Source organism: Sprattus sprattus (assembly GCF_963457725.1).
Source record: "Sprattus sprattus genome assembly, chromosome: 12".
Taxonomy (NCBI): Eukaryota; Metazoa; Chordata; class Actinopteri; order Clupeiformes; family Clupeidae; genus Sprattus; species Sprattus sprattus.
Genome location: NC_137910.1, coordinates 14,707,988 through 14,720,416, shown reverse-complemented (window position 1 = coordinate 14,720,416; position 12,429 = coordinate 14,707,988). Strand labels below are relative to the sequence as shown.

The following is a 12,429-nucleotide window of genomic DNA, read 5'->3' as shown; positions in this document are numbered from 1 at the left end:
TAAAGCCTCCTCCTCTATGTTTTCCCCTCCAGGAGATTAATCAGAGGCCTTTTTGGCTGGTGAGTGTGACTGTCATTATAAGCATTCACTTTCATTCTCTCTTCACTACAACGTGATGCTAACCACACTGTCTTTTCGTTCCAGTTTCCAACCAACGAAAGCGATGATAATCTAATGTTAGCGCACCAGTTTGAGAAGGCGTGCAGGGCTGTTGGCGAAGGGGTGAGGTTTGTCGGCACTGTAGTGAACAGTGACAGACAGCTTGTCCTGGCCACCAGGTTCTTCAGACCTTTTCCACCTCCAGAAGAGATCCTTAAGCGTGATGAGGATGATCTCGAGAATACGAACCGACTTACTTTGTTGGTAAAGCATGTAACCAGCAGCACACACAGGACTTGATTTTGTATTGTATTGACATTCAAGTAGAAGGTCAAAAAATCCTCTGCATTATGAGGATTAGTGCATTATTAATCCAATGCATATGTGTATACAAGCACACATTCATGAATATTAATATGTATGGGATTAGCTGGGGATTGCATGTAAAAATAGATGTGTGCAGTCCCAAGAGCTACAGCACGATGGAGAAGGAATGTGAGAAGCTAGAGAAATAACAGGAGTGAAAGGGGATTTAGAATCACATGGAAAGACGAGGCTAAAGGGATTCCATCAGCGCTAGGAGTGAAACTTCCAAGTTAGGAAAATGGCTTCAACAGATTCCAGGAATAATTTCCAAAATCTCTGCCCCAGGCACCATAACAAAAACACTGTACTGAATGAGTATATGAGTTATATACTCACATGTTTTTATATATACAGCCGCGGAAAAAATTAAGAGACCACTTCAAAATTATCAGTTTCTCTGGTTTTACTATTTATTGGTATGTGTTAAAGTAAAATGTACATTTTAGTTGTATTCTATAACCTACTGGCAACATTCCTACCAAATTTCAAATAAAAATATTGTCATTTAGATCATTTATTTGCAGAAAAATGACAATTGGTCAAAATAGCAAAAAAGATGCAGTGTCTTCAGATCTCGATTAATGCAAAGAAAACAAGCTCATATTCATTTTTAAACTACACAATACTAATGCTTTAACTTAGGAAGAGTTCAGAAATCAATATTTGGTGGAATAACCTTGATTTAAAATCACAACTTTCATGTGTCTTGGCATGCTCTCCACCAGTCTTTCACATTGCCGTTGGGTGACTTTATGCTACTCCTGGCGCAAGAATTCAAGCAGCTCGGCTTCTTTTCATGGCTTGTGACCATCCATCTTCCTCTTGATCACATTTCAGAGTTTTTTTTATGGGATTCAGGTCTCGAAATTGGGCTGGCCATGACAGGGTCCTGATCTGGTGATACTCCATCCACACCTTTACTGGCCTGGCTGTGTGGCATGGAGCATTGCCCTGCTGGAAAAAACACTTCTCAGAGTTGGGGAACATTGTCAGAGCAAAAGAAAGCAAGTTTTTCTTCCGGGACAACGTTGTACTTTGCCTGGCTGAGGTTTGTAAAAGACCATAAGGATTGAACCAAAGCGGACTGGAGGGTCTCCTAGTTCGTCTTCTCTGATGAGTCCAATTTTCAGCTTTGCCCAACACATGGTCGTCTGATGGTTAGACGGAGACCTGGAGAGGCCTACAAGCCACAGAGTCTTGCACCTACTGTGAAATTGGACTCATCAGAGAAGACGAACTAGGAGACCCTCCAGTCGGCTTTGGTTCAATCCTTATGGTCTTTTACAAACCTCAGCCAGGCAAAGTACAACGTTGTCCCGGAAGAAAAACTTGCTTCCTTTTGCTCTGACAATGTTCCCCAACTCTGAGAAGTGTTTTTTCCAGCAGGGCAATGCTCCATGCCACACAGCCAGGCCAGTAAAGGTGTGGATGGAGTATCACCAGATCAGGACCCTGTCATGGCGTGCCCAATTTTGAGACCTGAATCCCATAAAAAAAACTCTGAAATGTGATCAAGAGGAAGATGGATGGTCACAAGCCATGAAAAGAAGCCGAGCTGCTTGAATTCTTGCGCCAGGAGTAGCATAAAGTCACCCAACGGCAATGTGAAAGACTGGTGGAGAGCATGCCAAGACACATGAAAGTTGTGATTTTAAATCAAGGTTATTCCACCAAATATTGATTTCTGAACTCTTCCTAAGTTAAAGCATTAGTATTGTGTAGTTTAAAAATGAATATGAGCTTGTTTTCTTTGCATTATTCGAGATCTGAAGACACTGCATCTTTTTTGCTATTTTGACCAATTGTCATTTTTCTGCAAATAAATGATCTAAATGACAATATTTTTATTTGAAATTTGGTAGGAATGTTGCCAGTAGGTTAAAGAATAAAACTAAAATGTACATTTTACTTTAACACATACCAATAAATAGTAAAACCAGAGAAACTGATAATTTTGAAGTGGTCTCTTAATTTTTTCCGCGGCTGTATACTGTATATATATAAGAAATAGATGCCTTGGTCTTTCCTCATTCACTCCATTTTAGAAACAGAAGAGAGTAGCTGCTTTCGTGTCTCTGATTCCTGTCCTGCCGAGTTCATCTGAAGTTGGAGACCATGGAGAGATGTGGCTCACCTCTGAGGTATGCTTAACTCCAGAGACCATTTCTGCTCACACCAATGTTGTCAGGAAATATGACATTTTTAAATATATGAGTCACACACTGTAGTGGCAAATAACTGTTTTGGGGTTTCTTCCTTTAAACCCATGGGTCCTATTCCTATATCCTTAATGATTTGCCACCATGGAGAAAGCAGGGGAAGCGTAGTCAAGACTCGTAGCTCTGTACAAGTTACCCAACGCAAAAGGGAGTTTGACTGTATAATGTTGCCGGTTTTATTGCAGAAAAAATGTTACAAAAAATAAGGATGCAATTGCAGTATCAAAGTTTTAAAGTCCAAATAACTGCACAGGCACAAATGGGGACAGCGTGGTTTAAGGCCTCAGCTTTCTGGTCAATGACGGTATTTTGCGTCCCGCCTTCTCCTCGTCATGCCTGTCTGGCAGCCATTTAAAGGGTGGCACCGTCACCACCTATAGAGGGCGCACACTCAAAATTCCATAAAAGGAAAAAAATCAATAAATCATTACAAAATACAAAAACCTAAATGCGGCTCCTAAACATACTTAAGAAAGGTTCTGCCACAGCTGGAGGTGTAAACAATCATATCCACAATGAGCTGAACTAGGCTTTTTTTCAGTACTGAAATGTTGTGAAAATATTCATTGCTCAGTTCCATGTAATGAGTTGTATTAATGTGTCTGAAAACCTTACAGCAATGCCTGGGTCTAGTCCTTGGAAACGGTGTCAGTTTAGCGGTCCTCCTCTGCAACTTCTTTCTGTATTTAGAAGTAGAGGCATATGTTCTTCTAGGTACATCAATTACAGAGGTAAGCTTCTCACCTAAGCTCTAATAAATTGGTTGTGTATGTACATAGGTGTATTTGGACATCTCTACCTTTTCATTCAGTCTTCACAAATGTATTTTGCAATTCACAAAGTATTCTAGTAAAAGGTGAACTAAAGAACTGACTTCTTTGTCTTATTCCCAGGGTGAGAGGGCGTATGTTTTAACCACTGGGCCCTCCGGTGTTATGGTATGGGATCAAAAAGATGGGACCCACTTCGGCTTACGTGAGGCGTTCTGTCCAATCATAAAAGTGGACTGTGTGGTCAACTGGAAAAATGTACAGTGTAAAGAAATAGAACAGAATAGAAAAGCCTTTATTGTCATTGTATTTGCATACAACAAAATGTGGAGCACTGCTCCTGTTGGTGCGTCGAGGGAGAACATATAACATAACAACAACATATTACACAACAATAGTACAAATAGCTTCAAAACATATATGTGAAGAGTTCAACAAAGTGTGGTGGTATAGATTGCATGTTCTTCCCTGAGGTGCTTTACAATAAATACAGTAACATTTTGTTTATACACATGAAAACCCATATATTTTCAATGTTTAGTTTATCTAAGAAGAATTTTGCAGCGCCGTTTCTTTAGGGTGTATGGGGCCAGAGTTCCTACTAAACCAATTTCAGTGTAGGGCGTAAAATTGCATCAGAGATACTCTGGTGGTAATCTTCCCTCAGTAACTGAACATGTTGTGCCTCACTGTGGTTTTGGCACGGCCTGTGTCACCAGAGATAAACAAACATTTATGTTGTCTTGGTGCGTTGTAGGTGTGGTTTCATAAGAACAACGCACAGGCAGTGCCGCTGACGTTTGAGCTGTCAGACGCTTTTTCATGGATTGCTTTGTTCTCGAGATACTCCCAGCCAAAGTCAGCAGAAAAGGTTAGTCTTACCTGCCAATGTGATTACCTGTGAAGCAGTGACACCATGTGGCCACATTAAGAAGGGCAACCAAGCTACAATTGTGTTATCATTTTTAAATTAGTATTTAGACCACACAAATCATTGCAAATGATTTAATAATTATTTTGTTTTTGGAAGCCCCCTGCAATCCAGTATCGCATTCCTCAGTCAGAGCTGGTTGAAGTCTTACAAAGAAGGTCGGTTAAGCCACATAAGTGTCTTTAAAATAACAGTTTCACATAACCTTCTTGAGTAACAACTATGAAACCCAATGCATCTCTCTCTATATATGAGTGTTTGCAGTCATGTGCGTCTTTTTGAGTTGTGTGTTTTTGCTTGAAGGATGGAGAAGCAGCTTAAGCACAGTGTGATGGAATGGCGGTGTCCTCACCTGACGCGATGGAACAGGCGCTACCATACTATCCTCAGTGAAATCCTGCCCAAGTTCGAGATGCTGCAAGACCTCTCCTCCGTGGAGGAGGAGCTACACAGACAATCACAGTCAATCAACATGAGGGACTTCAAGGTGAGGCCCTGACCTCCCACCAATACTCGCTTAATGATTGCTGCTTTAAATAGCTTGTGGTTGAGAGCAGTGAATTTTTTGAAGTTGATTGACAGATCCTTTAAATAATGTGTATATTTCTTTTCACCAGGAACTGTAGAATCACGTGTAAAATGAAAATCACTTTTCACATCAGAGAGTGTTGTGACACTGTTTAGTGCCAAAGTAACATTTCTGTTGGCCGTATTTAGAGTGTGACCGTAACCAATTGTGAACAGCATTGTTATGTGATGGACTACACTTCGCCCAAAACCAAACCTCTACATTAACAAAGGTTCCTTTGTTTTTAGGTGACTGGCATGCCCATTCATATGGCTTTCACCGACATGGATGCTGTGATCGAACGAGTCCGGAACGCCCAGATCCACAGCACAGAGATCCCTGATACAGAGTTTGCGCTCTGTGTCTACATCCATCCCTACCATAATGACATCTTGTCTGTCTGGGTCTTCCTAGCATCACTGACGATACGTCAGAAGGGAACATACTACCAGCCCCCAAGTTATAGTGAATGGTGAGGCACCAAAGTCTGCCTGCATTCATTAGAACACTTCTCTAGCGAGAAGGGCGGAGCTCACTTCGTTTGGTCAGGTTTGAGGCCACACTCGGCTTACTCCATGCGTTTTTTTGTCTATCGGAGAAGTACAGCCTGGGAGAAGACGAGGGATGCCCTTGTGGGAAGGTCATGAGCATAGAAATTATTCTTCTTTTTCTATGTCAGTATTTATACAGACCATCTTAGTCACTGTTGGATGCAATTCTTCAGGTGGTCCGTATCTGTACTGACGGTTCACTTGTTGTTGGAAGTTAAATAAATCTTTTTGCACCCATATTGTGAGTGCTTATAAAGTCTCTCTGTAACATGCTCTCTTCGGTTGATGTCTGAAAGTGTCGGAAGTAGATGCATGTCATCTCAATTCAGCCATTAAAAAATGCTGACACTTTCTGAGAGTAAAAAGAACCCTAGATGACTGTTTGCCATGAGTGTACATGAAAGTGACACAGGGCACATGTCTGTTCGAGATGTTCATAGTCACCCTGCAGTGTTTTTATTAAAAACAAATAACGGATCAAAGTGCACTTGTACGGTTCGCAGGACAATAGTCTACATTCAATGCTTCTGAGGTAGCAGCTCACAGTAAACAACTACACCTACTTGTAAAAATGACTATACACCTACATTTTTCATGAAGTCTGCATTGAAAAATACACTTCAACATAATTAGCATTATTTCCTGGGACAGCAAGGCAAACAAAAACCCACAAAAAAACAAAAAAAAGTTACTATTGCACGTTTGAATGGCCTGATTCTGTACGACTAAGAACTTAACACTGAATTCCCAACACTTCTTGACCAGATGATGCGTTTTTTTGTGGGAGAGAAGAAAAAAGAAAAAAACATCACTTAGCAGCTGAAATGGTTCAGTTAAAGGGGGGGGGGGGGGGGGGGGGTTACTAGCTTGGTACCCATGGCTCCATCTTTTCAACACCTGTCCATTCCTCTAAAGAACCAAAGTCTCCATCACCTGTCAAACTGGGGGGTGGCACAGGTGTACAGTGCGTTCAACTGATAGCCCCGGTTGGGCAGGTTCCCCTTTGGATCCAGCGAGGCCGATATGGTTTGGGCCTGCCCCTGTCCCAGGTTGGCGCTGGGCTGCAGCGTGGTGGTATGGGTCAGGTAGGGGGACGGGCCGTGGGTCTGAGCCAGGTTCTGCTGGGTGTACTGCAGCGTGGGTCTCTGGAGGTACTGGTGTGGAGCAGCGCTCTGGGGTTGGGACTGGAACACCATCTGAGACATTGGGTGCTGGCACTTCTGCTTGTTGGCTTCTTTCAGGTCACCGTCGTGAGCACTGAGAACCGCAGAACAGGGGCAGAGTTACTTTTTGGCATTCAAGAAAGAAAAAAAAAAAACACTGTCTGCATGGACAAGTGTAGCATTTTCTTGATAGGATAGCAGCCTCTCTGAATTACATTTCTAGTTGAGGTCTCTAGTGTTCCAGTTTCTTTCATTTGGATAAAAGCGTCTGCTAAATGACTAAACTAGTGAACTATTACTAGTTGTGTAAGAACTGGCAACGGAAGTTAACAAGGGACTTGCTTTGTGCTCGGCAGATATTGCCCTACAACACGACCACTGATCATAATTTATGCATAGTGAATGCCACTTTTATGCCACTTCTCCACATTATCAACAAAGGCCTGGTTACCCCACAGCCTCATCTCTACCAACCCACCACTGCAAGTATATATGAATGGCAATATAGTATATGATAACTACAAAAGCAGTTGAGGACATCACAAGTGATGCTGCACTGGGAGCGCAGAGGCCTTTGTGTACTCACAGAAGTAACCTCTCCACACAGGGCAGCAGGTGTTCCCAGGGGTAGAGAGTGAGGTGCTGGAGACGGCTGGGCCAAGTAGGGGACAGGCGCAGAATGATGCGAGAGGCCGCCACACAACCAGCCGCCACCAAAGATGGCGCAAAGCTCAGAAAGACATGGTCTGAGGAGAAGGAAGAGGGGTGGGGGGATAGTTTGAGATTGTCGGGAATGACTGAAGTGCCGCTAAAGTCTACCTGCCCCGAGAACTTGACAACGCTCCTGAGGTTGGCATTGAATCCTGACCGCATATGAAAGCTTGCCTGAAACTCTGACCAGATATACCTGTGGTAAGTAGGCTGCATTTTTCTCAATCCACAAAGGCATGAAGCAATGTTGGAATACCGAATGAAGGAGTGGAAATGGTATCAGGGCGTTAAGGGTCCTGATTGCAATCTAAGCAGCAAACTAGATACCATGCAAATCTGCCTTATTAAAATCAAGCACCAAGTAGTATTGCATGCTTCAATGACAGGACAGTATTATACCAGTAATTCACATAATTAGCATTTGATCTCATTCTTTATGGAGCCTGTTTTATTATGCTTATTTTCATTAATCTTAACTATATTGGAGCTTGTCTGTTTGTTGCTTTATGCCACTTTGTTTTCACACTGTTTTAGGGTGGGTGGGTTTGGAGTGGCTTAAATCACGATTGTAACTACACTTGAATAAAAGAAATAAAGTTGTCCTCCGAAGGGGGGGGGGGGGGGTAGTGGGCCAAAATAAATAAATAAATTGGAGCACATCTGGCAGAAATATAAGAATGAAAAACAAAGAAAACAGGAACAATAGCAGTAGCAAATAGTAAATACGGGATACAACAGACTATAGTTTAGTGGTGATCAAAGACATAACTCGAGTAAAGAGGAGCTTTATGAAAGCTGACAGACGGGCAACATGACATCACTCACCCTGTAATGAAACCTCCAGGAAGTAGTCTGCGTACTTGCTCATGTAAAGGACCGTCTTCTCCAGGCAGACCATGGGCCAGCCATCATGCAAGTCCCCCTCGTGGACCGATATTGACAAGTAGTACTCAATGAAGTGGGCCGCCGTGGGAAGGTACAGGTTCCACTGGAAGCTCTCCAGGAGCAGCAGCTCCATGTGGAGCAGCCCTGGTCGGGTCAGAACCAGGCTCATGGAGCTCATGCAACCGAGGCTGTTCAGTGTCTGCAGCTTGGGCACTCGGTCTTCTCTCTCCTCAAATTTGCCTAAAGAAAAAGAAAATTATGGAAGCCTTTCAGTATCAGAATTTAAATGTTGTATGCAATATGGCATGAGTATCCATATTAAATAAATACTAAACCAACTTAATTGCACAGCATGGGTTTATGTTTAAACCCATAAAAACGTCAAGAACTACAATCAAAGTTGTGTGCACACGTTACAAAAATAAACAGCCAACAGAAATCCTTACTAGCCAAGAGCAAACAGGAGAGGGCGACTATATGAAGCTGCTGGACAGAGATGTCGTAGCGGTCCATGAAGAGATCTAACAGATAAACTGCAAGGTGTCTGGCGTTTGGGCATAGCTTGAAACGATTGCTCACTACTGCTATGAGGTCTGCAAAGTACCGCCTCAGGTTGAGCTGTGGAGACTGGACTTTGTAGAGTGGCAGCTTGAGCTCCTGAAAGAGAAACAGACAGGCATGTTTTAATTCCGCATGCCCTGAGAAGGCCAAACTTCTTGACACGTCATAACGTAAGAGGTTAAACATGCTAGCCCATAAAGTCGTTCTTAAAAGGCACGAACGGCATTTTTTAGACGAATACGCTTACCTTGAGGCGTAGAGCCTGATGTATATCTCCTGCAAGCTGTCCTTTCCACCACTGGCCCTCAAGCTCCATTTAATTAAACGTTTCGGGCTGCCTGAAAATGAATCACCGAAAGGCTACGTTAACTTTATGTATTTTTCCTCGCGGAAAACCCATGGCATTTACCATTTGACCTATATTTCCACGTTGGAATTCCATTACTGGGTAACTTCATAAGAGAGTCCTCAGCTGAACCAGTGTCATGATCAAAACGCGTTGGTTGGACGCATCAGAGGCGTACAAGAGTTTTAGTATTAGATTAAAAATAATCAGGCTTTCAAATGTCCAAATATGACTTCAATTGATGGCTCATCCGTTTAAACGAAGCGAAGAGACAATTATCTTGATCTGACCTAAAACTATGCCACCCAGTCTGGGGGAGCTATGAATGGAATGAACGAGTAAGCAAATGCCTTCTCTTGTGAGATAGAAACAATGTATTAGGCTACAATGTAACTTTACAACGTAAAGTTGTTTACTTTATCACTCTCGCTAAAACAGTGCTATAATTACAAACTTACTCCAGTGCTGGGACGACATACGTTGCCTAAGCCTATATTTAGTTAACAGCGGTCGAAGGGAGGATAGTTTACTTTTTTCATCGGTCTGTCGCTATTCACATAGGTCAAACAAAAAGTTTCAAGAGATGAACTTAAAGCAAGACAACCACCAACACTTACCCCACACATGGGCTAACGACTACGTTCGAGAACGAACGTTTTGGGTTTCACACCAAGAGTCTTGAAGAGTATAAAATGTTGACAATAAGCCACGAAGTTTACGGTTTCATTGTTCAAGTTTACAATAAGCAAGATTAGAACACATGGAGTGCCGATCCTGCCAATTGAATGCTCCCTTACAATCCGAGTTTCCCCGCAAACGCCCAATCAGACGCAAACTTACATAGACGTACGAGAAACAAGAAGGGCCGCACATCCAGCCTCCATGCGTTTAGCACACGGTAGTCACTGTTTCATGACTGGTAACTTGTCACAAGACAAATTCAAATCTATAGATAATACCATCCGATTTTTTTCTCTAACCGCCTTTGTAGAACTGCGTTATCCCTATCGAAAAGTTTCACGATGTAGTTAAAATCTAGAACCGCCCCCGTGAATTTGACGGACAGCAAGTTAAGCTATTTAGGAACCAGACAAATCCACCTCATCCAATGAAATGAATCGTAGGCGGATAGGGACAGATATCAGTGGGTGCTCCGAGATTTGATCAATGAATGTATGCAAAACTGGCTCTCGGACTCAGGCACGCCTATGTTTATTCAATAGGCATACGAGTGGAATATTACTAAATACTATTTACATCGTCAGTCCTTTCAGCTGTTAACAGGGTAATTGATCATACTCATCAAACGTTGACTTCCTGTGCAGTCTAAATCTACTGGGCTTTGCTCACCTGGCTTCCTGTGAGGCTCATCAGATCGAGAGATTAAAGTATGAAAATAAAAACATCGAAGTGATTTTGGGGAAAAACTGAAGAAGATAAAATGTAAAATTGTTGTCTGATAATATAGTCTAATATAAAATAATAAGATCATTGAATATGCAGGGTCCCAAGGTTTCCCCAAGCATTTAATTTCACCTGAACTCAAAGTACCAGGTCTAAAGACATAATGGAGGGAACTCTTTGCTGCATGTACAAAATAATATGTGTGTGAGATTGTCTACATCTACGTCAGTGTAACAGAACCCAGTTATGTTGTAATAAACCTCACAGCCCAACTGCCGGGCAGTGAATTCTTTCTTGGCCTTTAGCCTCTCTGTCAGAGTACCTCAATTTCAACCCTAAGATCACTGAGGCCATCAAACAACTACAACAAGAATTCAATAAAGATTTCCATGGTGTGCAATACTATATGATATGTTAAACATCTAATTCGTATTCAATGCATACATAATGAAGTACATGCAATCTTCTGAACTACATGATGCATTGTTATCACTCTGTACACATACTTCTAGTATACATGAGTTGTCAGACCAAGTCCAATGGAGAAGTGAAATAGGTGAAATAACACAGCTAAACAATAATGTAAAATCTTGCCTTGCTAAGCAAAGGAGTTCACTGAGCTGTTCACTGGCTGTGTTATGGTATTCTGGGCATTCTGCCTCAGAGTGTAATAGCAGACATTCACAAACTCTAATCCAGATGATAGGGTATATTATACGACACCATAATGACAGAAATGTTAGAAACTAAGATCTAGATGGTAAATTACCCTAAGAACCTCATTGATCATTGATCATAAAAAAGCAAGTAGATATTCTATCCTTACATTATGGTATTCATAAAAGGCTTACTTACTGCCATTATGCCTGTAACCATATGACTTAAGCTTCTGTAAGGAAAAAGCGCAACTGAGCTCTGGTTTCATTATAGTTTTATTTCCATTCCATTCTCAGCAGGAGTGAACCATTACCACATTAACCTTGTTTGGCCCTGCAGTGTAGTGGACTCCAATGGAACTCGGCAATGCCTCACACGTGGCTGTTCAGTGTGATCTACTAGCTAGAAATTACCTAGTTAAATAAGCTCCTTCTTGTAATCAGCAATATCAATATTTCAATATTAAATACACTTGTGCATCAAATAACAAATAATCACCATAATGCAAAAAGGGCAGGTGCATTCAAATTTAGAGGCATTTATAATTAGCCTATGCTGTTGTAGTTTTAAAAGCATTTTTTTTTTATCCAAAACGACTCCAAACGGTTGTTCCGTAGCCTATGGGGTGGTGCATGATAAAAGTAGAATTAAGATAAATGTAACACAACGTATGGCGTAGACCTACAGTCAATGGCATGACCCCAATGATAATTCATTCCCAATCCTAAAGCATTAGCAAACATACCCCAGACACACTTCTTTGATGTGACGAAGCGTTGTATTTGCTAATCGGCTTATTGTAACATTGAACATATTTAGCTAAACGAACCAATACACATTTATGTCTCACTGCGTTGTCTATACTTTCCCATGTACTGGATTGTTTCTGTCGTGAGAGCCTGTTGAAGCACCCCAGCTATGCACACTGAGCTGGCATATTACAACTGTTATAAACTGAGCAGATAGTTTGAAAGAGGAAGCACGTGTCATCTGAATAACAAATCCCCTTCCGAGTTGTTGGCTGTAGCTACCAATACACATTGACATTCATAACGGGGCTATTCCTAAAGCAGCACATTGTGGCATGCAATGTTAAGTTAGTTTAAATGGTTGTTGGTGTAACTCTTAGTAATTCGCGCTCATCAGTTTGGGACTTGAAAAGATAGAGGATTTACTGCACTTGTTTCCCGACTTCAAT

The 12,429-nt window shown here is 41.7% G+C and overlaps 1 protein-coding gene across 1 annotated transcript; it reads right to left on the bottom strand.

The window, feature by feature from the left end:
- Positions 1 to 6,433: 6,433 nt before the first annotated feature.
- ccnj (cyclin J) lies at positions 6,434 to 9,889 on the bottom strand (the record flags this gene model as incomplete). Its single annotated transcript, XM_080849401.1, has 6 exons — positions 9,788 to 9,889; positions 9,072 to 9,162; positions 8,710 to 8,920; positions 8,204 to 8,503; positions 7,254 to 7,413; positions 6,434 to 6,761 (listed from the first exon to the last, which is right to left on the bottom strand). Exons 2-6 carry the CDS (start codon positions 9,138 to 9,140, stop codon positions 6,434 to 6,436), a joined length of 1,068 nt encoding a protein of 355 aa, XP_080705527.1. The 5' UTR covers positions 9,141 to 9,162; positions 9,788 to 9,889.
- Positions 9,890 to 12,429: the final 2,540 nt, after the last annotated feature.